The 26,616-nt window shown below is 35.2% G+C and overlaps 1 protein-coding gene across 1 annotated transcript in view; it reads right to left on the bottom strand.

Moving 5' to 3' along the window:
* Window positions 1-26,616, bottom strand: part of BCL7-like (chromatin remodeling complex subunit BCL7B-like protein) — a 124,385-nt gene that overhangs the window by 33,460 nt on the left and 64,309 nt on the right. Inside the window, exons 4-5 of the mRNA XM_090406328.1 lie at window positions 21,257-21,359; window positions 2,718-2,789 (exon numbers count right to left, since the gene is read on the bottom strand). Of these exons, the coding sequence (XP_090262454.1) occupies window positions 2,718-2,789; window positions 21,257-21,359 (175 nt within the window). The remainder of the gene's footprint in view (window positions 1-2,717; window positions 2,790-21,256; window positions 21,360-26,616) is intronic.

The raw sequence follows: 26,616 nt of genomic DNA, 5'->3' as shown, positions 1-26,616 counted from the left end.
ATGCTCCTAGATAAGGGAGACCTTCCACAGTGATCATATCTGAAAACATCGATGCAGTGTATGCCATGATTCTTGATGATAGATAAATACCAGCCAAAAACATTGCAAAGACTTTGGGATATCCAGGGAATGAGTTGGGATCATTATCCACCAACATCTGGATATGCAGAAGCTCTCAGTGAAGTGGATCCCCAAATGTTTGAATGCAAACTAAAAGAGAGGACATATGCTGTCATCTCAAGGGATTTTGGGTCAATTTGAGAAATATGTTGCAAATCTTTTGGCTCGTATTGTGACTGTTCATGAAACATGGCTTCATCACTAAGACACAGAGGCCAAACAACAATCAATGGAGTGGAGACACAAAGGTTCTCCATGGCCAAAGAAGTTCTGAACCCAAAAGGTTCTTGCCATTGTCTTTTGAGATATGGATGGTGTAATCCTTACTAAGTACCTCAGAATAGGTGAAACTGTTACAGCAGCAATTTATTCAAAAGCTCTGAAGGAACTTAAGGAAGCACTGAAGGAAAAATGCTGTGGGGAAACTGAGCAGAGGCATGTTGCTTTTGCAAGACAACACATCAGCTCACACTGCTCATGAAACCCAACAGACAATACATGACTTCTTGGGCTTTTAATGTCTGCCTCACCCACCCTATTTGCCAAACTTGGCCCCACCTGACTATTTCCTATTCCCAAATTTAAAGAAACACTTGAAAGGAACAAAATTTACCACAGATGAAGTCATATCTGCAGCTGAGGACTAGTTTGTGCAAAACAAGGGAAAGACTTTTTTTCTCAGAGGACTGTAAATGATGCAGCAGCATCATTTGAAACCCTCTGAGAAAAAGTCTTTTCTTCAAGTGTATAACACTTTGTGGGGAAAATGTAGAATAATGTGTAAGTTACATGGTTCTACCTCAATTCCTTTGTGGTGATTATCACAACTTTTCAGCACACCCATATATATGATTTCTGATCTATCTCTGTTTATTGGAGGTGTGGTGGATTGGTTGTCATTGTGCTCAGCAGAATTAAGAACACGACCAGATAGAGATGAGGCCTAGTTCTACCATGGATGATAAGCAAACCCTCATATATATGATTTCTGATCTATCTCTGTTCACTGGATGTGTGGTAGATTGGTTGTCATCGTGCTCAGCAGAATTAAGAACATGATTGGATAGAAATGAGGCCCTAGTTCTACCATGGATGATAATCGGTCTTTAATCTGTCTTCAATACAAAGCTCAATTAATCTCTCTTCATCCATAATACAGGATATTGCAGTCATATTAAAGAACAGTATACTATACACTGAGGTATAGTCGACCACAGATTAGAGACCCCCTCGACACTTCTGTGCATGGCAGAAGAAAGCAAATCCATTCCAATAATAGGGTAATCGATCCATTTCATGGGATGAGTGTTTATTATTACACTTCGGAAAATTAGCTTTTCGTTTATGAACATTGTAGTTTTTAAAGTGGTAATAACTATTTTGCTTGTATAACAGTTGAAAAATTTTATACATAAAGCACGTGATTTCATGTGTTGGTGTCAAATTCGTACATCCCTTATCCCCCCCCCAACGTGAATTGACTCTTCTTGGCACTCTGCCAGCTATGGTTCTCTCAACTATGGACAGACTATACTTCAAGCTGTTGTGTTTTGGTTTGCTCGGTAAAGCAAGGATCAAAATTTGGTTAGAGAAGTGAATCAAGTTTAGATTTTATATCTCTTTGTAACTTTCTCATAACATTCTAAAATAACAAGATATTGATCTCTGTCCATTTAATGTTCTATAAACACCCATATCTTACCATTTTTCACATTTATTAATTCATTAATCTATATGTTAAAGGATGCTTTAATGTTCCTTTGAGATAGATATTATGCAATCCAAGAATTATGCATAAAGTAGTTACCCCCTTATCTGCAGTCAACCCCGGTTTGAAAACATTAAATGGAAAATTCCAGAAATAATAAGTTTTAAATTGCATGCCATTCTGAGTAACATGATGAAATGTCATGCCATCCTGCCTGGGACATGAATCAACCCTTTGTCCAGTGTATCCATGCTATACTGTATATGGTACCTGCCTGTAAGTCACTTAAGCAGCCATCTTGGTTATCATATTGACTGTCACAGTATTGCAGTGCTTGTGTTCAAGTAACCCTTATTTTACTTAATAATGGCCCCAGAGCACAAGAGTAGTGATGCTGGCAATTCAGATATGCCAAAGAGAAGCCAACAAATTCTTCCTGTAAGTAAAAAAGTGAAAGTTCCCATTTCATAAAGAAAGAAAAAAAAATCGTATGCTAAGTCACTAAGATTCCATTCACATAACTTTTATTACAGTACGTTGTTATAATTGTTTTATTTTATTGTTAGTTATTGTTAATCTCTTACTATGCCCAATTCATAAATTAAACTTTATCATAGGTATGTATGTATAGGAAAAAAAAACAGTATACATATATAGGGTTCGGTACTATCTGCGGTTTCAGGTATCCACTGGAAGTTTTGGAACATAACCCCTAAAGATAATGGGGGACTACTGTAGTCTGTATGACAAACCAAGATTCCAAGTATAAAATAATAATAATGTAAAAATATGTGTCACTTTATTAATAAAATATTATTTACATCTTATAATGGATGTACTTATGCTAGAAAAATATTTTAATTCTACAATAATAAATACATCATCTTACCCATACTTGCTTCTTCAGTGATTGCAGAAAGTCTACTTGAATCCCGCGCATCCATTCGCCGATGCCCTGATTCTGAAACACATGATGATCATTTATTTGTTTTTAACCAATAATATGAAAGCATTATTTATAAACAGCAATATGATAAAAATACAACTGAAATTTGTTATCTTTTAAAATTCCACTTTTTGACATATCTGCAAGCAAACAGCACCTTAGCTCTGACATGCCTGTATGAAACAACTTGGAAGTGGATGAACACCAATTTTGGTGAAACATAACATTTAAAATCCTTTTAGTGTTGCACAATGATCAGCATTCATTTTAGAAATTATGGACTTTACAACAGTGTTATAAATAACTCTTTTAATTTCCTAACGTTTTGATCTTCATATTAAGATCATCATCTGGAGCATATACAAATATACAGGACAAGCTGAGTTACATTACATACAGTAAGCTAGAGAAACAATGATTTGATCACAGGTTATTCTACTGGCATGAACTCTAGTGAAAAAAAAAAAAATACAAATTAATTAATTATTTAGAAACTACATTAGGCTAAATTCAATTTATGATAAAATGAGCAAACATTCTTTCTTATAGATAGTTTTCTTTCAGTAACAATGATGTCCTATTTTTAGCATTACAATTGTTATTTTTTATTTAGGAGCTTGGATTATCTACAGTCCTGTTTATAGTTACTCTTAGAGAGGAAGGTTACATGGGTCAAATGTGTGCCTTCCATATGTTTGGAATTTTTAGACCATCATTATTGTTCAGATTGGTTTGATTGATAATAATCTCACAGGCTTCCTTAAATTTGCATTCATATCATGTTTTGGTGTGATGTAAACTGGTGCTTTTCCAGTCAATTCTATGTAAGGTGTTCAAGGGCATGATCAGAAAGGCCAGCTTCACCATAGTTATTATATTTAATGTGTCGTTAATGTTCCTTTTGTCTGATAGGAATTGTGCATCCTGTTTCCTCTATATATGGTAAGTTACAGGTTCAATAAATACGGTATACTCCAGGGTAGGCCAGCGGAGGGAGTGGGTCTTTGAATGAGTTGAGTAGGCTTTTTAATTTTGCAGAAGGTTTAAAGGTGGCTTTGAGGTCGACTTTTTGTAGTATTCTGTTTATTTTATCTGATGTTCCTTTAATGTAAAGAATGGTTATAGTTTCATTGTAGTCTGGTTTATCTTTGTTTTTTATTGAGGGCTTGTAGAGAATTTTGTTAATAGTGTTTTGGCTGTAACCATTTTTTAGAAAAGTATTGCTGATAACTTTAAATTAGTCTTTCAGTGCATGTTCATTGCAGCAGATCTTCAAAGCCCTGTTTTTTAGAGTATTAATGACACCTAGTTTTTGTGTTCGGTGGTGGTGGTAGGAGTTTATTTGTATATATTACCCAGTATGTGTCAGTTTCCGGTAAACAGTGAAGGAAAGATTGCCAGAAGGAAGACGTGTCACAAGTGTATCTAGAAACCGAAGTGTGTTCTGTTTTTCAATTTCAATTGTGAAGCGTGTGCGTTTGTGTTGTTTTTTTTTTTAGGTGGCTAAGGAAAGTGTCTAGCAGCCATGGGACCAGATCGTGAAAACATCGTCAACGTATCTAAGCCAGACTTTGGGTTTTAAAGGAGAGGAATCTAAAGCATGTTGCTCAAAATGTTCCATATAAAAGTTAGCAATTGGGGGGGGGGGGATAATGGTGAGCCCATGGCTGTACCTTCTTTTTGTAGGTAGAAAGCGTTTTGCCATACAAAATAACCAGAATGTAATACATGTGTAAAGAATTGCGTGATACCTGGAGAGAACTTGTTCTGTAAAAGAAGGATTATGTCATTGATTGGGACATTCGTAAAGAGGGCAGAGACGTCAAAACTGACTAATAAATCATCTTTTTCTAATGTAATGTCTTTGATTATGTTTATGAAGTGTTGTGTGTTTCTGATATAGGATGGGGAATGAAAAAAAAAATGAATAACATTTAAGACATTAATTTAAAATCTGTTGGGAATTTTAATTTTTGTCATCATCAAATTCCTGACATGTACCCTCAAGGGGTGTACAGGATATGATAGTACTACATGAAAAATTTACATCATTACTAACTTCCTATCTACAATTTTCCTCCAAATCAGTCTTTTACTTGTCAAGACTCCAATATTATCAGATCTTATATTTCTATCATCTAAGGCACTCTGTACTGTATCAATCCACCTATATCTTGGTGTTCCTCTGGGTCTTTTTCATGTCTACCTGGCAGAGAACACTTGTTTTGCTAATCTTTCCTCGCCCATTCTGTTCAAGTGACCATACCTCTTGAGATTAGCTCTGCTAATGCATTCCTGGATGCTGACAATGTCAAGTTCTTTCCTAATATCCTCGTTTTTAATATGATATTGCCATTGATGCCATCTGTTCACCCCTCTAATCTTTCTCAGGACTCTCATATCTGCAGTCTCTAGTCTTTGGTCAAGTGTTTTACTTCTAACCCAGCTCTCAGATCTATAAGTTAAAACAGGTTTGAACACTGTCTTGTATACAGCTAATTTAGTGTTCCGACTAATTTCTCTCTTAGTCCATATGAATTTATTCAATTGACTTCCTACCATACCAGTTTTGTTGATTCTGTTGTCTATTTCCATATTTAATTTACCATCTTCACTAAAAATTGTGCCTAAGTAGCTGAAATGTTATACATGTTCCACAGGTTCTCCATTCACAACACAGTTGACTTTTTCAAAGATTCTGCCTATTTTCATTGTCTTTGTCTTTTTATTGCTGACCTTCATACCATATCTATTACAACAGTTATTCAATTTAGTCAGAGAATCTTGCAGACTTGTAACGGATTTATTTAGAAGTATAACATCATCCACATAAAGCAAAGAGTTGACATTAACATCTCCAATTTTGATATCATGTTTAATACCACTTTCCTTCATAATGTAATCCATATAGATAATGAATAACAGAGGGGATAATGTACATCCTTGTCTCACACCAGGTTTAACATTAAACCATCTTCCTGTACTTCCTTCAATTCTAACTGCTGACTTACAACTCAAATAAAGACTAAGTATTGCTTGATATAATGCCCCATTGACACCATATAACTGCAGCGTATTGAATAGCTTCTCTCTTGGCACCATATGCCTTTTCCAGATCGACAAAACTTAAATACAGATCTTTGTTATATTCCCATGCTTTCTCGACTATTTGTCGTAAAGTGAAGATCTGATCCTGACAACCTCTATTTGGCCTGAATCTAGCTTGTTCTTCACCAAGCTTTTCTTCCACAATTCTTCTCAACCGTTTCTCAAGTATACTTGCATAGATCTTGGCAGGAACACTCAGTAGAGGAATATCTCTGTAATTCTCACATTCAGTTTTATTTCCCTTTTTATATATGGGTACTATGAGAGCTCTACTCCAATCATCGGGAATTCATCCCTCTGTCCAGGCTTTCTGACCTATGCAGTGCAGCCACTGTAAGACTCTTATAAGACCATACTTCAGCATTTTTGATCAAATATCATCTACTCCTGCTGCCTTTCTTCATTTCATGCCTTGATGGCTTTTTCCACTTCAAGAATGGATATGTATTCTTGACTACATGCCTGGTCAGTGTTTTTTACCATGTGCTGTTATCACTGCTTGTTTCATTTAGCAGCTTTTCAAAGTAATTACTCCATACTTCAAGGATATCTTTTTCTCCCGTTTTCATGTCACCTTTATCATCTCTAACTCCTTTTACAGCACTCTTTCCTCCATTCCTAAGCTTCTTCAACAATCTCCAGAATATTTTGCCACCTTCTTGATATTTATTTTCTATATTCTTGCCAAAGTCCTCCCATGACTTTTGCTTAGCTAGTTTTACACAGTGTTTAGCATTCTTGCATATGTCTCTGTATTCTCTAAGAGCACAAGCTGACTTATTTGCCAGGAACTTTTGATATGCTTTCTTCTTTTCCTTCACTGCCTCTTTTCCTGTGTCCACCATGGAGTTCTAATTTTTCTATCCTTGCAGACAACTTCACCACATGCCTCTCTAACTGAATCAATCAGGGCTTTTTTCAAGGCTTGCCACTGAATCTCCAAGGTTTGATTCCTGTTCTCAAACTCTTTCATTTTTTCTTCAATAATCTTTGTGTATTTTAGTCTACAGCTCACATCTGAGAGCTGCTCAACTTTTATTCGCTTTAAAACTTTCTTACATGTTATTCTTTTCAATATGAAATTCAATTTTATCCTGCTCAAGACTAAATAGTGATCAAATCCTCTGTACACTCTGGTGTCCTGCACCAAGGAGAAAACATCACTATCAACAATAACATAGTCAATGAGACCTTTCTTATTCCTTGCCTCTTCTCTCCATGTGAATTTGTGCACATTTTTATGTTGAAACATGATGTTAGTAATAACCAGTCCATGTCCTGAGCAGAAATCCAACAGGTATTTGCCATTATTATTAGCTTTGCTCTTTTCTCCAAATTTTCCTAAAATATTTTTGTATGTCTCACAATCATTTTCTACTCTGCTATTTAGATCCCCCAACAAGGACCAACTTTTCCTTCTTCATTGCATCAGTTGCTTTTTCTAAAGTCTCAAAAAATTCCTCCACTTTTACCTTAGTAGAACCTTCTGTCGGACCATAGGCACAAATAAGTCTCATTGTCCAGTTCCCCATTTTCATATTTGTCCTCATTACTGTACTTGAGACTGCCTGCCATTCAAGAAGATTAGCCTCGTATTTTGTGTTGAATACTATGACTACTCCTTCTTTTCCTTGATTGTCATTGCCTGAATATAACATTTTGTATTTATTGCTCAGAAAGATCTCACCATTTTTTTTTTTATCTTTTTTGTTCCAGTCACCCCTATCATGTCGATCTGATACTTATCTAATTCCTCAGCTAGCTTCGTTTCTTTGCAATTCAGGATTGTTTTGCTGATAGTACCGATCTATGTTCACTAAAAATCATGCCTAAGTAGCTGAAATGTTTTACTTGTTCCACAGGTTCTCCATTCAAAATACAGTTGACATTTTCAACAATTCTACCTATTTTCATTGTCTTTGTCTTTTTATTGCTGACCTTAATACCATATCTATTACAACAGTTATTCAATTTAGTCAGAGAATCTTGCAAACTTGTAGCGGATTATTTATTAGAAGTATAACATCGTCTGCATAAAGCAAAGAGCTGACATTAAATTCTCCAATTCTGATATCATGTTTAATACCACTTTCCTTCATAATGTGATCCATATAGATAATGAATAACAGAGGGGATAAATTAATTCCTTGTCTGACACCAGATTTAACATTAAACCATCTTTCTGTACTTCCTTCAATTCTAACTGCTGACTTGCAACTCAAATAAAGATTAAGTATTGCTTGATATAATGCCCCATTGACACCATATAACTGCAGTGTATTGATTAGCTTCTCTCTTGGCACCTTGTCTTATACCTTTTCCAGATCGATAAAACTTAAATACAGATCTTTGTTATATTCCCATGCTTTCTCAAGTAATTGTCGTAAAGTGAAGATCTGATCCTGACAGCTTCTATTTGGCTTGAATGCAGCTTGTTCTTCACCAAGCTTTTCTTCCACAATTCTTCTCAACTGTTTCTCAAGTATACTGGCATAAATCTTGCTCGGAACACTCAGTAGGGAAATACCTCTGTAATTCTCACATTCAGTTTTATTTCCCTTTTTTATATATGAATATTATTAGAGCTCTACTCCAATCATCAGGAATTCATCCCTCTGTCTAGGCCTTCTGAACTATGCGGTGCAGCCACTGTAAGACTTTTATACCACCATACTTCAGCATTTCTGGTTGAATATCATCTACTCCTGCTGCCTTTCCACATTTCAAACCTTTGATGGCTTTTTCTACTTCAGGTATGGATATGTATTCCTGAACCGTATGCCTGTTGAGTGTTTTTTTACCACTGTGCTATCACTGCTTGTTTCATTTAGCAATTTTTCGAAGTAATTACTCCATACTTCAAAGATATTTTTTTCTTCCATTTTTATGTTACCTTGATCATCTCTAACTCCTTTTACAGCACTCTTTCCTCCATTTCTAAGCTTCTTCAACAACCTCCAGAATATCTTACCACCTTCTTGATATTTATTTTCTATATTCTTGACAAAGTCCTCCCATGACTTTTGTTTAGCTAGTTTCACATAGTGTTTAGCTTTCTTACATTTGTCTCTGTATTCTTTAAGAGCACAAGATGACTTATTTGCCAGGAATCTTTGATACGCTTTCTTCTTTTCCTTCACTGCCACTTTAACTTCCTGTGTCCACCATAGAGTTCTGATTTTTCTATCCTTGCAGACAACCTCACCACATGCCTCTCTGGCTGAATCAATCAGGGTTTTCTTCAAGGTTTGCAACTGAATCTCCAAGGTTTGGTTCTTGTTCTCAAACTCTTTCATTTTTTTCTTCAATAATCTTTGTGTATTTTAGTCTACAGTTCACATCTGAGAGCTGCTCAACTTTTATTTGCTTTAAAACTTTCTTTCATGTCATTGTTTTCAATATGAAATTCAATTTTATCCTGCTCAAGACTAAATAGTGATCGCTTCAAATTCTCTGTACACAAGGAGAAAACATCACTATCAACAATAACATAGTCAATGAGACTTTTCTTATTCCTTGCCTCTTCTCTCCATGTGAATTTGTGCACATTTTTATGTTGGAACATGGTGTTAGTAATAACCAGTCCATGTCCTGAGCAGAAATCCAACATGTATTTGCCATTATTATTAGCTTTGCTCTTTTCTCCGAATTTTCCCAAAACATTTTTGTATGTCTCACAATCACTTTCTACTCTGCTATTTAGATCCCCAACAAGGACCAAATTTTCCTTTTTCATTGTGTCAGTAGCTTTCTCTAGAGCCTCAAAAAATTCCTCCACTTCTACCTTAGTAGAGCCGTCTGTGGGATCATAGGCATAAATAAATCATTGTCCAGTTCCCCATTCTGATATTTACCCACATCACTCTACTTGAAACTGCCTGCCATTCAAGAAGATTAGCCTTGTATTTAGTGTTGAATACTATGGCTACCCCTTCTTTTCCTTGATTGTCATTGCCTGAATATAACATTTTGTATTTATTGCTCAGAAAGATCTCACCAGTTTTTGTATGTTTTGTTTCAGTCACCCCTATTATGTCGATCTGGTAATTATCTAATTCCTCAGCTAGCTCTATTTCTTTGCCATTCAGGATTCTTATGGTGATAGTACCAATCTTTAACTCTGATGATGTTGAGTTGGGTGTGTTTTCTGATTTTAGTGTTTGTTAATCTGATTAATAATCAACTACCACTTTCCAGGAAAACCTGGGAAGTGATAGTTAGTAATTATTAACCAATTTAACAAAATATTTTGCTATGCAAGTGATGCACAAAAAAAGTTACCATTCCTTAGTTTCAAAGAAAATAAGTGAAATAATGTGAAATGAGAACATCAAGAGGCAATATTAGGAACATGTCTAGAATGCTATACTTATATGACTTAAGCTATATAGCTATGCCTATAAATCTGCAATATAGAGACAAAAATTCCATTAGTGGTGATAAATAGCACTGTGTGTGTGATAGATTGTAGTGTCAAGTGCCCTCCTGTGATGAATCCTTGGAGGTTTCACATGATAATAGTTATTCCTAATTTAACATTTCTAATGCATATGAAGATCCTGATTTACATCACATCAGGAATGCATTCTATTAAGTTAATGTTAATATGTCATAACCATAATACTGTAAACCAGGACTATGGGGGGGGATGGGAGTATGGGGAGAAGACCCACCCCTTTCTCTAATGTGTTAGGTTCAACAGCCTGTCAGCCCAAGTAATTTAGCTTTATAAAAAGTTACTAATGCTATGATAGAGCAGTTCATCCTATCTACATAATATGTTATGTATCAACTATGTGTATTCTCTATTTTGGCTTGCTTTTCTTACATAAAGAATAACTTAAATTCCTAGAAGGAAAATCCTGTAACCTCCATACAAGACCAACTAAATCACCTTCACATGAAAAACTCATGTGAAGGTTTTCACACGAGACAGGATTCAACCTAGTTTTTCCAAGCAAAAGACAATGCTGCAACCGACTGAACTAGGGAAGCTCCAAAAATAAGACCAAAAATTTTAAAAACAAATGCATAATTTCTGAATTTCGTTATTCCTTCATTCATTATGTTTTACTTTTAATCTTCCCCCCCCTCCTTCTTTTATGACACAATACACCTTCACACTCACTCATCTAGTTGCTCCTTAATGCAAGCTTTAGGTTTTGTCCAGTTTTTTCATCATCATCATCAAATTCCTGCTATGTACCCTCAAGGGGTATACAGGATATGACAGTACTACATGAAAAAATTACATCATTACTAACTTCCTATCTACAATTTTCCTCCAAATCAGTCTGTTACTTGTCAAGACTCCAACATTATCAGAACTTATATTTCTATCGTCTAAGGCACTTTGTACCGTATCAATCCACCTATATCTTGGTCTTCCTCTGGGTCGTTTTCCTGCCAACCTGGCAGAGAACACTTGTTTTGCTATTTCCTCTCCCATTCTATTTAAGTGACCATACCACCTGAGATTAGCTCTGCTAATGCATTCCTGGATGCTGACAATGTCAAGTTCTTTCCTAATATCCTCATTTTTAATATGATATTGCCATTGATGCCATCTGTTCACGCCTCTAATCTTTCCCAGGACTCTCATATCTGCGGTCTGTAGTCTTTGGTCAAGTGTTTTACTCTGACCCAGCTCTCAGATCCATAAGTTAAAACTGGTTTGAACACTGTCTTGTATACAGCTAATTTAGTGTTCCGACTAATTTCTCTCTTATTCCATATGAATTTATTCAATTGACTTCCCACCATACCAGCTTTGCTGATTCTGGTGTCTATTTCTATATTTAATTTACCATCTTCAGTAAAAATTGTGCCTAAGTAGCTGAAATGTTTTACTTGTTCCACAGGTTCTCCATTCACAACACAGTTGACATTTTTAATGATTCTGCCTATTTTCATTGTCTTTTTATTGCTGACCTTAATACCATATCTATTACAACAGCTATTCAATTTAGTCAGAGAATCTTGCAGACTTGTAGCGGATTTATTTAGAAGTATAACATCATCCGCATAAAGCAAAGAGCTGACATTAACATCTCCAATTTTGATATCAGGTTTAATACCACTTTCCTTCATAATGTGATCCATATAGATAATGAATAACAGAGGTGATAATGTACATCCTTGTCTCAGACCAGATTTGACATTAAACCATCTTCCTGTACTTCCTTCAATTCTAACTGCTGACTTACAACTCAAATAAAGACTAAGTATTGCTTGATATAATGCCCCATCGACACCATATAACTGCAGCGTATTGAATAGCTTCTCTCTTGGCACCTTGTCATATGCCTTTTCCAAATCGACAAAACTTAAATACAGATCTTTGTTATATTCCCATGCTTTCTCGACTATTTGTCGTAAAGTGAAGATCTGATCCTGACAGCCTCTATTTGGCCTGAATCCAGCTTGTTCTTCACCAAGCTTTTCTTCCACAATTCTTCTCAACCGTTTCTCAAGTATACTGGCATAGATCTTGCCAGGAACACTCAGTAGGGAAATACCTCTGTAATTCTCACATTCAGTTTTATTTCCCTTTTTATATATGGGTACTATAAGAGCTCTACTCCAATCATCGGGAATTCGTCCCTCTGTCCAGGCTTTCTGAACTATGCAGTGCAGCCACTGTAAGATTTTTATACCACCATACTTCAGCATTTCTGGTCGAATATCATCTACTCCTGCTGCCTTTCCACATTTCAAGCCTTTGATGGCTTTTTCTACTTCAAGTATGGATATGTATTCCTGACTGCATGGCTGGTCAGTGTTTTTTTATCACTGCGCTGTCATCACTTCTTGTTTCATTTAGCAGTTTTTCAAAGTAATTACTCCATACTTCAAGGATATCTTTTTCTCCTGTTTTCATGTCACCTTTATCATCTCTAACTCCTTTTACAGCACTCTTTCCTCCATTCCTAAGCTTCTTCAACAACCTCCAGAATATTTTGCCACCTTCTTGATATTTATTTTCTATATTCTTGCCAAAGTCCTCCCATGACTTTTGTTTAGCTAATTTTACACACTGTTTAGCTTTCTTACATTTGTCTCTGTATTCTGTAAGAGTAAAAGCTGACTTATTTGCCAGGAACTTTTGATATGCTTTCTTCTTTTCCTTCACTGCCTCTTTAACTTCCTGTGTCCACCAGGGAGTTCTGATTTTTTTTATCCTTGCACACAACCTCACCACATGCTTCTCTGGCAGAATCAATCAATATCCAGTTTTTTTCAGAAAAATAATGACTTACTGACTTTAAGAATAACTGCAATCTTTAAACGAACAAAGGAAAGATGGAAATGAATGTCTTGTGAGGTATTTTTAATGTAGAATTTCTGCTGGACACTTTTTTAGAATCAAAAATATTACAATGCTTTTCTTTTAATTAGCCATTATTAAACATCAACCATTATAGCAATTATAAAATTTTAAAAGAATACAAATAAATTGTTTGTACATATATATATATATCCATGAAAAACAATCTCACACCCTTCTAGAGCCACTTCTGGCTGCCAATAAGCAGGTGTGAGACCACTAATTATGGGTTGAAGTTTCATGTTTGGTCTCCAGAGAAAATTTTCTAGATTATGTAAATAATAATAATAAAAAAAAAAAAAAAAGAACAATGGCAATAAAACTTTGGCCCACTCATGGTACTACAGGGTTATAACCATTCACGAGTGGGAGTCAATAAAAAATATACATTTAATGTAAAAATGTTTTAAGTAAGAACACTAAGAAACTTCTATGCTCATTTGACAGCCAAAAACATAATATTATTCTTGGTAGTTTAATTGATTAACAAGAGGGCAACTGAAGTCCTAATTTACCAATAAATTAAAACTCAGATATCCAAGACATTCAGAGAAACTATAAATGACAAACAACAACAACAACAAAAAAAGTCAATTTAATAAATTAAAAAATATTTAACATATACTAAAAGCATATTACTTAAAAGATTCAATAAAACTAGTATTATAACAGAGATTGGTTTCAGTTCTCCTTAAAGCAGTGTTAGTGTTCAGGTGGTTTGGTAGCATTTGAAGCAAGATATGCTTGACTTACAGCAACGAAGTTATTATTTTTTTATTATTATTATTAATAATAATATTTATTTTGTGTGCTGGTTGATTCACTTTCAGTGTATTTTAATTAAACTGCACAGCTATATTTCAACCATCTGTGAGTGATTATATTTAATTGTTAAATTATTCAGTGCATGTAATGGTAAACAATGAAAGCACTGCAGATTATGAAATTTAACTTGATCAATTTTGTACAATGTAACGTGTAAAATGTAGGTAAATTCGAGTTTTGTGGGATAAAGGTGATAGAGTAAGAATTTGCCAAGAATGTGTCATTTCACTGACTCTCAGCATATAGAAGAATGAGAATCATTGAAGGGCAATGAAATTTTAAATGACAGCATAAATGGTTGTGGTGGGTAGTTATGTATGATAGAAGGAAAGCAAGTATGAATGCGTTTTTATTAAAAAAACTTTCACAGCTTACACATGTAACAAAATTATACAGAATTTTAATCATCCAATGTTAAGTGATATTGTTAGGGAGAGAGACCATTAACTACATTCAAAACATGAATCACAAATCATGTGTGTGTGTGTGTGTGTGTGTGTGTGTGTGTGTGTGTGTGTGTGTGTGTGTGTGTGTATTAGCTTGTGTCTTGGTTGCAGCTGAAGAATATGATATTGCACTATTAGAGTTCAAAGGAATAATTGTAGAAAGTTGCATAGATAAAAAATAATTTAAAATAATTATTAATTAAAAAAGCTTATGAACAATTAATAGTAATCATTTCCCAAAATTTGGAGACTGGCATGCAGTCTGACTGGTTGAGGTTGGGACAATTTCATAGTGTTTCACATGTTTCGAGGAAAAGAAAATTGAAATTGAACTTGCTGGAAAGAAGAAATTTTGCCTGGTTCCAAAGAACTCTGTGCCTAGTGTCAATAGCATGAGAGGTAAGGCCAGACTTGTCAGATTCCAAAAATGTAATATAGTCTTCATGCTCCTCAATTCTAATCAAGGCAGAACAGCTAGTCTGTCCAAAATAGCAAAGATGACATGAGCAGGGTACTGCTCATTCATCTGATTTAAGTTTGGGTAGTATAGAAGAGCTTTAACACTCTTTACACAACTGCTCAAATTTAAAGCAAAACTGATGTAACAGGTGAGTATTCCAGAGGACATTGTGATCAGTGTTCAATCTATGCTGTGGCAGACTAGATTTTTCAGGTTTATTGTGAGTGATATAAGACTGGTGTTCCTACAGTCATTTTTTGACAATGTCTTATTTGTCACTCTTTGATAAAATTATTATTATTATTTATTCTTGTGAATACATGTTTCTAATAATCAATATTGAAGAAACTAATGCCAAGGAGAGTGACAGCCATGGCGGAGAAGGTAAAATAAGACTATAAAAAGAAATACACTAAACATACCAAAAGAAATCCAGAGAATTCTTTTACTATGTGGAAAGCAAAAGAATAATGATTATGAAAGGACAACCATAGTGAACACAGATGGCAGGAAAGTGATGAATGCATAGAAAATAGCAGAGTTATTAAGTAATCACTCTGGTCAAGTATTCATTGACACACAAATGATTTAGTGGAGTAGAAGAAAAAGACAGATGTGAATGAGATAGAGGTATTAAAGATGCTGCAAGCACAGCAGTAGGAGTGGATGGAATATCAGCATGGCTGCTAAACAAACACGTAAGAGAATTAGCAATGTCCCTAACCTGTTTGCTTAACTTGATTCAGCATGAATGGGATTATTTAATGAGTGGAAGGAGGGTAAGGTAATTCCATTACAGAGGACAGGAACCATGACTGATGCAACATTCGTTGACCAGTCTATCTCTGGAGTAGTCATTAGGGTAATGGATAAGATGGTTAGGTCTCACAACTAGATCTGGGTAGATGGCATTTTGATTCTTTATGAAAAGGTAGGATCTGCTGTAGCAATCTGCTCACTTTTCATAGAGCAGGGTTAGATATAGGAAATTGACATATCATGGTACTGCTGGACTTGCCAAGGCATCTCATAAAATTCCACATGTGAGGTTATTGGCAAATGAAAGGAGATGGGCATATGCAAAACAGGCTTGCAACAAGACTAGAGAAGTGGTTGACCAATGGGGTATAAGAGTAATGTATGGAGGTGCTAAAAAAAAAAAAAAAAAAAAAAGAGAGGGCGACCAGTGGAGTAACAGAGAGATATCTGTGTTTGGACCATTGTATATTAATGACAATGAAATTGGTGAGAGGAATATCATATTATGAGTCTGACTCCATGAGGTCTTGGGGTATTAATAATAATTATTATGCTAATTGTGAAAAATTGAGTCAAGTGACATATCTTATAAATGTTAATGACTGTCAATTTAATGTTGCTAGGTGCAAGGTTACTACAGTGTTATTTGTTATTGTTCATTCAGTTATTTAGTTATTATTTAATCCATTTTGAACTGAAGACACTACAAACGAGTATTATATTAATGAGATGTCTCAACAACATTCAGTAAATCTGCATTTGTTGAAGAAGCTAGAAATCTAGGGATGATAGTGGACAGTAAGTTCAAGTAGAGGCCACATTGCAAAGGTGGTAAGTCATCACACTGAATAACTGCAATGCTAAAGAGAATGAGAATATTAACATCTGAAAATAAGTTACTCTTCCATTTGGTGGTAAAATATTCTGGAGGATATTGAAAATGCTCAGAAATGGAGGATAGTACTGTAAAAAAAATTAAACATGATAAAGGGGACATGAACACTGAAGATAAAGATATTCTTGATGTATAGAATAATTACTTTGAAAGATTGCTAAATGAAAGCAGTCACAGCATGGTGATAGAAAACACTCAACGGAAATGCCATCCAGAATATATATCTCTACTTGAAGTTGAAAAAGCTATCGCACCTGAAATGTGGAAAGGCAGCAGGAGTAGATGATATTTGACCTGAAATGCTAAAATATGGAGGTATAAAAGTTTTACAGTGGCTACATAATTCAGAAGGCCTGATCAGTGGGTTGAATTCCAGATGAATGGAGTCGAGCACTTGATAGTACCCATCTATAAAAAAAGGGAATAAAACTGAACATGAGAATTACAGAGGAATTTCTCTAATGAGTGTTAGTGATAAAATGTATGCCGATATTCTTGAGAAACAGTTGAGAAGGATTACAGAAGGGAAGCTTGGTAAAGCTTCCCTTCTGTAATCTGGATTCAGGCCAAATAGTGGAAGTCAGGATCAGATTTTCACTTTACGACAAATAGTTGAGAAATCATGGGAATATGACAAGGATCTGTATTTAAGTTTTATAGATCTGGAAAAGGTATATGACAAGGTGCCAAGAAAAAAGCTACTCAAAACACTCCGGTTATATGGTGTAAATGGGACATTATATCAAGCAATACATAGTCTCTTTTTGAGTGGTAAATCACAGTTAGAATTGAAGGAGGTACAGGAAGATGGTTTGATGTTAAATCAGATATGCGACAATGGTGTACATTATCTCCACTTTATTCATCATCTATATGTATTACATTATGAAGGTAAGTAGTATTAAACCTGATATCAAAATTGGAGATGTTAATCTCAGCTCTTTGCTTTATGCAGATAATGTTATACTCCTAAATAAATTCAGGACGTCTGCAGGATTCCCTGATCAATCTGAATAACTACTGTAATAAATTTGGTATGAAAATCAGCATTAAAAAAAGACAAAGACATTGAAAATAGGCAGAAACTTTGAAATCATCAACTGCATCCTGAATGGAAAACCTATAGGACAAGTAAAATAATTCAGCTATTTAGGCACAATTTTTAATGAAGATGGCAAATTAACTTTGGAAATAGACAGCAGAATTAGCAAAACTGGTATAGTAAGAAGTCAACTGAATAAATTTATATGGTATAAGACAGAGATTTTAACTTATGGATCTGAGAGAGCAAGGTTAGAAATAAAACACTTGATTAAAGACAGGAGATCACAGATATGAGAGTCCTGAGAAAGATTAGGAAACTGAACAGATGGCAGTATCATATTAAAAACGAGGATATTAGAAAGAACTTGACATTGTTCGTTAGCAAAGCTAATCTCAGGTGGTATGGCAACTTAAACAAAATTGGAGAGGAAAGATTAGCTAAACAACTGTTCTTTGCCAGGATGGCAGGAATGCCCAGAGGAAGACCAAGATGTAGGTGGAATGATACAGTAAAAAAGTACCTTAGAAGGCAGAAATATAGATCCAATAATATTGGAACCTTGACAGATAACTGGCTAATCTGGAGTAAGACCATATCTGGACTGCTGTGTCCATTTATGGTTGTTTGCATTCCATGAAGATGAGGAAAGTCAAAAAGATTCAAAGGTGAATAACCAAGATTACATCTGGCCTGCTGAATTTTACATATGAAGACAAAATTGACAGGTGTGTCTGGCCTGTAAGTGGAGAAACATAAGGAAGAAAGAGATGTGATAGAAACATAGCAGACGATAAGGAGATTTTACAGCATAAATACATGAAAAATTTTGAAGCTAATGGAATGTGTGTGTGGGAGAAGAAACTAAGGTCATCTCCCTGGAAGTTAAGTAAGGGTGTGGTCAGCAAACATGTGAAGGTAGGTTTCTCATGGTGTGTGGTAGAGTGAATGGAATAACATTTCAGTAGAGCAATGTAAGTGCAAGTTTGATGAATGTTTTCAGGTTGGTGTCTGATAAGTATTTAGGCACTGTATGACCTGCAAAGAACTCTCTCTGAATGAAACAAATGAAATTTTAGGTGTGAAAATATAAGCATTTTCATAAACTTAAATTATATACTTCTACAATTCAATTATGGTAGGGTCTGTTTCTCAAGGAGTTAAGCTATTAGAATAATTAACATAACGTAACAAAAAGAAATAACTAATTCATGGCATTTTATAAAAATATAAGTATCCTTATTTAATAAAAAATCGTTCATATTATATACAAAAACATTTGTTGCAAATGTAAACACACACACACACTTACTTCTGGTTGATTTCTGAAACCAGCACATTTAATTTCATTTAAAATGCATTAAGTCTTTCATTTATACGTGTTTAATTTATATGGATTCAGGTTTACATGACTCAATATTTAGCCATTTTTATTGTATTTGAAATTTACATACCTAAAAAACATTCAAGAAAAATCTGGTAACCAGAGAGAAACAGCAAGCAAAATCAATGACATCTGTCACAATATTCCCATGTGATCTGTAACACTCAGCCTGTGTCATTCTGAATTGTTGTCATACTAAGTGCTCATGTGCTTTGCATAACCTTTCTACAAGAAAAGCTTATGCATTATATTGTTTTTTGTTCTTAATAATTAACTGAAAATGTTTATTATTATTGCTTAATTTTATGTGTAATATTATTAAATAGACCAAAATGTTGTATGTTAAATATTGTTTACACATTTTCCACAGTGATGAACACCCCCCCCCTTACTTTACATATATTTGAATGAGGAATTCATGTTTTATTTATGCAATTTTCAATTACACTAAGGTATAAGGAATGCATACATAGCATAAACAGAGAATTCACCATAACCTGCTTTTATGGAAGGGATGTTTTGTTATCCATCTGTCTGGGTGAATCTCAAAATAAAGTATTTATTGTATTTATTTAAACATATAATAAACTCAACTTAATTTTAAATTTAATTCAGTTTCACACAGTGATACTGAATTAAATGAATATTATTAAAATTATATATATTGTTTTTTTAATATGCACTCAGCCGCATTCATGAGTTCCCAAGACCCATGACACGATAGTGTGGAGTGTAGGTGACGTTTACAAATGCAGTTAAAGAAATAAAATCATAAATATAATAAAATGTTACCAGTATAACATTGTAAAAATAATCATAAATCTTTTTACAATTGTTTGTTAGTATATTATTAGTTTTGCTTTTGTAACACGCATGATCGGCACTTGCGATGTGCCCTTTATTGATTTGTAAAAATGAAATGTAAAGCATTTGAAATTGATGTATTTACTAGACTCTGAATTTTTTATAATTTCAATTTTCTTTATTGTATTTCATAATTGTTAAGCGTTGAGATAGCTTTTGTTCTTTGTGAACACATTCTCGACGCTTAACAATTATGAAATACAATAAAGAATTGTGCGCATGCTCACTGAGGAGATTGATGGGCAATTGACAGCTGAGAGAGTGTTCAGCACTGTAGTAACGAGAAGAAAACAAGTAGAGAGAGAGAGAGAGAATGGAAATTTGAGAGCAGCAACCAGAAAATTTTGTTCTTAGGAAGCTTTTAAGGAAATGTGACAGTTGAGAGAATATTAATAGAAGATTCTGAAAAGGAATCATAGCAATGTGAATCTTTAAACTGCAAGAGTTGAGACTGTCAACAAGTATTTAGCAAATAAAATAAGATATTGGAGGCGACATTCTAATTCAATATTTGAGGAAATGCTGAATGGAAAGTTTCATCTCTTACGGAAGCTGGATCTATTTGTTATTCTACTGGAAAAAGTGATGGAATTAGTACAATTAAACTGTAAAGTGGTTTAAATGAAGAGCTCTACTTAGATATGCTGTTTATGAATTAATAGAAGATACTTCTTTCACTGGTACAAAAATTGGTAATTTGTGTGTCAAACTGAACTGAGAGAGGTTAAAATATTTATACTCCAGTGAAAATGGGGAATGATTGAAAAATCATATGCTAAATAAGGAATTTAAAAAAAAAAAGTTCCCATGGAAGTGAAGAGGTAGTTTTATGTTTTCAGGAAAGAGCCTAACAAGAAAATTGACTCTGATGAATATTTTGTTATTGTGTAAACAAAGTGTTTAGTTTGGTAGACATGATTAAGTATATCTTAAACTAATTATAGAGAGAATGAATGATTGTATTCTTTTTAGATAAGAAGATATCTGAAGTGTAGACTTATTTAGAAGGCCTCAGATCCAGTTATTTTTGTAGTTATTTAATTTTATTTGAAATGTATATAATGTTTTAGTTTCATTAAATATAATATATAATTTTTTATTTGGTACTCAAGTCAATAATTTTCCAGATTCTAAAAGAAATAGAGTTAAAAGTCATTGCACCAATTGAATTGAACTCTTGTGTGTATACTAAGCCTCTTTAGTAAGATGAAAAATGATAAATAACAATAGTGCAGTTGACAGATTTTTTTTAAATAATTGGAACAGCTGAGCAGACATAATGATAAATATGATATAAACAGCATGAAGATAGTAGAAAATATTTTTTTTTTTTCAGAACATGTCTAATTTTATTTCAAATATGAGAAATTACCTCTATTCTTCACAGTCTTATCATCACCCTTACTTGGTTTCTCAATATTTTCTTTATTACTTCCTCCAGAATTGCCACCAGAGCCTTTTACCTTACTTCGTGACTAGAAATATTTAAATAAAAAAAGATAGATGCAGATTGAAAGGAGCTTAAAATGCTTCATTTGATATCAAATAGTAACAAAAGAAAGAATAATAAATATACATTGTTTAATAGTCAAGTATTTGATTCCCTTTTGAAATTTACAAAATTTTAAAGGTAACTAAGATCTTAAGAGAATGAAACATCAACCTGATTTGGTTTGGTATTGTACTACTTAAAAGATGAAATGAACTCCATTCAGAATCCTGTACATTTGCCTTTTATTAGTACCTTTGAAGATTTTGTTAGTCCCCATCAATATTTCAAACTGTTGGTTCTTGCCATAGAAACCCACTTCTCAATACCATGGAATCTTGTGTTCATCATCATCATTATTAAATTCCTGATATATATACCCTCAAGGGGTGTACAGGATATGATATGATAGTACCATATCAAAAATTTACATCATTACTAACTTCCTATCTACAATTTTCCTCCAAATCAGTCTGTTACCTGTCAAGACTCCAATATTATCACCTATATCTTGGTATTCCTATGGGTCTTTCCTGCCAACATGGCAGGGAACACTTGTTTTGCTAATCTTTCCTCGCCCATTCTGTTCAAGTGACCATACCACCTGAGATTAGCTCTGCTAATGCATTCCTGGATGCTGACAATGTCAAGTTCTTTCCTAATATCCTCGTTTTTAATATGATATTGCCATTGATGCCATCTGTTCATGCCTCTAATCTTTCTCAGGACTCTCATATCTGCAGTCTTTAGTCTTTGGTCAAGTGTTTTACTTCTGACCCAGCTCTCAGATCTATAAGTTAAAACTGGTTTGAACACTGTCTTGTATACAGCTAATTTAGTCTTCCGACTAATTTCTCTCTTATTCCATATGAATTTATTCAATTGACTTCCTACCATACCAGCTTTGTTGATTCTGTTGTCTATTTCCATATTTAATTTACCATCTTCACTAAAAATTGTGCCTAAGTAGCTGAAATGTTTTACATGTTCCACAGGTTCTCCATTCACAACACAGTTGACTTTTTCAATGATTCTGCCTATTTTCATTGTCTTTGTCTTTTTATTGCTGACCTTCATACCATATCTATTACAACAGTTATTCAATTTAGTCAGAGAATCTTGCAGACTTGTAGCGGATTTATTTAGAAGTATAACATCATCTGCATAAAGCAAAGATCAACACCTCCAATTTTGATATCAGGTTTAATACCACTTTCCTTCATGTGATCCATATAGATAATGAATAATAGATAATGAATACCTTACAACTCAAATAAAGACTAAGTATTGCTTAATATAATGCCCCATTAACACTATATAACTGTAGCGTTTGGAATAGCTTCTCTCTTGGCACCTTGTCATATGCCTTTTCCAGATCTACAAAACTTAAATACAGATCATTTTCCAGGCGGTAAAATGAGTAGAGTGATTGAGGCATTGAATATGAGGCGGGAACGAGCAAAAGAGTTAATTGTATTAATTGGTACGAATGATTTGAGAGAGAACAAAGAGCATGTCAAAATGAATGTCAGGAGACTGCTTGGAAAGATAAAGGAGAATAGTGTGACAGGAAGGGTGGTCAGTGTGTTGCCTAGGTATGATTGTGGTGAAATGAGGCGGAGAGCAAGGATTATGAATGATACTGGCTGAAATGTGTGAGGAGATGGGAGTACAGTTTGTTAATGTGTGGAATGAGTTTGAGGGACGAAGTGAGCTGTATGGGAGCGATGGACTGCATTTGAGTGGTTATGGTGTGAGTCGCTTGGAGAGACTGCTGCTGGAAGGTAGAGAAGTGAATAGAGAGAATGAATCAGATCGAGAGGGGAGTGATGTGGAAGAGCAGGAGAGTAAGACAGGAGAGATTGAAGGAGTGGAAATGAATGTGGAAGTGAGTGGTATGAGTATAGATAATGAGAGAATGGGTGTGCAAGAGGAGCAGGGAAACGGGGAGGCTCAGGGTGGACAGGGATACACAGCGTGAGAAAGGTGGATGCTCTAAGAGGAGGTGAGAGAATGTGTGGGCAGGAAAGTAATGGGATGATCAGGGATCAAAAGGAAACAGATGGAATTGCAAAGGGTTCTAAAATGAAGAAGCAGAAAGGGAAATGGCCCCAGTCCAGCATGGAGAGATCACATCGAGTGAGTGGTATCAGTGGAACTAGCTGTAGATCCAGAAATGAGTTGTTGTGTTTGTATACCAATGCTAGAAGTATAAGAAACAAGGCGGATGAAATGGTTGCACTAATTGCGTCTGTGCACCCAGAGATTGTCGGAATAAGTGAGACATGGTTAGATGAGGATGACATCCTGACAGGAATAGAGATGGAAAGGTATGATGTGTTTCGTGAGGATAGAAGGGGTAAAAAGGGAGGGGGAGTGCTATTGATGATAGAGAAAGAGTTATGCCCATACAAGGTAGAGATGCAAAGGGGAAATGGGGCCAGTGGTTTTGAGGCAGTATGGTGTGAGATAGAGGTGAATAGAATCAAATACTTGGTGGGATGTTGTTATAGACCTGGTAATGTGGATGGTGGTGATAGTGAAATGTATGGTCAAATAAGCCAAGCAAATAAGAAAAGGGTGATCATTATGGGTGATTTTAATTATGGCAATATAGACTGGAATGAAGAGATAGCAACTGGAAGTAAAGAAAATGAGTTTCTTGAGTTTTTGAGGGATAACTACCTCAGACAGTATGTAACAGAGGGCACAAGAGGATTAAGGGTCTTGGATTTGGTCATCTCATCGGAGGATGTAATTATCAATGAGGTATCAAATCATCCACCAATTGGTGAAAGTGACCATGAAGTGATTACTTGGGTGGTTGCCAGCAGTGCAAGGACCCCTGTGAAAAAAGGGTATATGTGGAACTACAAGGGGGGTGATTATGAAGAGCTCAGGAGACAGCTTGCAGGTGTAGCATGGAATGAGGAGTTAGCTGGAAAAGAGATCAATGCAGCTTGGGGGATTTTCAAAAAAATATTTAGTGGATGCAATGTCTAAATGTATACCACGGGTGAGAAGGTTAAATAAGTTAGGTGTGAGATGGATGAATAAAGAGATTAAGCATGCAATACAGAGAAAAAGGGCATTGTGGAGGCAGCATAAGAGAAGTGGAAGTAACCAATTTCATGAGTTCTACAAAGACCAGGCAAGGAGAGTGACTTGGTTGGTGAGAGTAGCTAAAGAGAGGTATGAACAGCAGTTAGCTAATGAAGCTAAAAAGAATCCTAGGGAGTTTTTTCGATATGTAGCCAGCAAAAGAAAGAATGATTATGGAAGGATGACATTGATTGGAGGAAATGGTATAAAGACAGCTGTTGCAGAATGTGTGGTGGAGATACTTAATGAGCAGTTCATAAAGATCTTTCAATCTTGTGAATGTGACTTCATGGAGAGATTAAGAGCAGTTGATGATGGGGAGGAGAGACTGACTGTAAGTGAGCAAGAGGTGTTTGGGGAGTTGAGTAAACTAGATGTAAATAAGGCTGTGGGACTTGATAATATATCACCGCGTATTCTGAAGGAATGTGCCAGAGAGTTGACACCTGCCTTGACATATTTTTTTAATACGAGTCTTGCACTTGGTCAAGTCCCTAAAGAATGGAAGGAGGGCAAGATTGTGCCACTTCATAAAGGAGGTGATCGAACTCAAGCATCAAACTATAGGCCTATCTGTGTGTCAGGTGTTGTGGTTAAGTTGTTGGAGAAGCTTGTGAGAACTAGGATCCAGAGTTGGGTTGACAACAATGGTATAATCTTTGATGGACAGCATGGATTTGCTAAAGGGAGGTCGTGTTTTAGTAATCTACTTACTTATTACAATAAAGTGACTGCTTCCTTGGACAGAGGAGAAGGATACACAGTAATATACTTGGATTTCGCAAAAGCTTTTGATAGAGTACCTCATGATAAGTTGACAGTCAAACTAGAGCAGATGGGGTTGGATATTAGATTAGTGCATTGGATTGGAGACTGGCTATCTGATAGGTATCAACAAGTTGTGTATGGGGGTGCAATATCCAGGAAAAGGAAAGTCACTAGTGGAGTGCCTCAGGGATCTGTTTTAGGGCCATTACTATTTAACTTGTATATTAATGATATTGGCGAAGATTTGGATGGAGATATTCAGTTGTTTGCAGATGATGCAAAGTTGGGACGAACCATAAAGAGTAGTGAAGATGTTGTGGCCTTGCAAGAAGACTTGAATAAATTGAGTGATTGGGCAAGCAAATGGGGATGTGAGTTCAATGTTGCAAAATGTAAGGTTTTAAAATTTGGAAAACAAAGATGGGATGCAGAATTTATGCTTGGTGAGAATATATTGTTGGAAGTAGAGGAAATAAGAGATCTGGGAGTGATAGTGGATAAGGATCTAAAATTTAGGGGTCACATCGCCAAAATTGTGAAGACAACACAAAGACTTCTGGGAATGATGAGGAGGACACTGACGTGTAGAAGTAGGGAGATTCTTGTTCCATTGTATAAGGCTTTGATTAGGCCACACATGGACTATTGTGCCCAGATTTGGTCACCTGGTTTTCAGAAGGATGAAGAGATGTTGGAAAGGGTCCAAAGGCGACTGACTAAGGTAGTTTCTGACCTCTGGAATGTCGAGTATGAGGAAAGATTGAAAAGATGTAATTTGCAGAGACTAGTGGAGAGAAGGAAGAGGGGAGATATGATAGAGACCTACAAGTTGGTAAGGGGTTGCTATAGGATCAATGGTGGAGAAGTTCTACAGCGAATAGTGGGAGATCAGGGGAGAACCAGAGGTCATCCCTGGAAACTGTATAAAGAGGGTGTGAGTAGGGGAGTGAGAGGCAGGTTTTTTTCGTGCAGAGTTGTGAATGATTGGAATGCCTTGCCTGAGAGTGTGGTGTCTGCAAGGAGTTTGAATGTGTTTAAGACCCGGTATGATGAGATGTGTGTGAGATAAAAGGACCTCCTAGATGAGTCTTTGACTCCATGAGGTCTTGTTTAATAATAATAATAATAATAGATCATTGTGTTGAATTTTTTCTTGACAATTATTCATAAGACTATTACACTTTTTTTTATAATCTTTTGTAATTTTTTGTAACCTTCATTTTAGCTTATTACAGACTAGGTTATAACTGATAATTATCAGTTATAACCTAGTCTGTAACCTTCATTTTAGCTTACTAGTTTGTATTCCCTGAGGATGCCAATAGAAAAGGATTGGCGAAACATGTAGGAGGATAAAATAAAGCTACTTGACA

The sequence above is a fragment of the Typopeltis vanoorti genome, chromosome 16 (assembly GCF_054136105.1).
Source record: "Typopeltis vanoorti isolate ZY-2024b chromosome 16, IOZ_Tvanoo_1.0, whole genome shotgun sequence".
In the NCBI taxonomy this organism is placed as follows: domain Eukaryota; kingdom Metazoa; phylum Arthropoda; class Arachnida; order Uropygi; family Thelyphonidae; genus Typopeltis; species Typopeltis vanoorti.
This window is presented reverse-complemented; position numbering and strand designations above follow the sequence as displayed.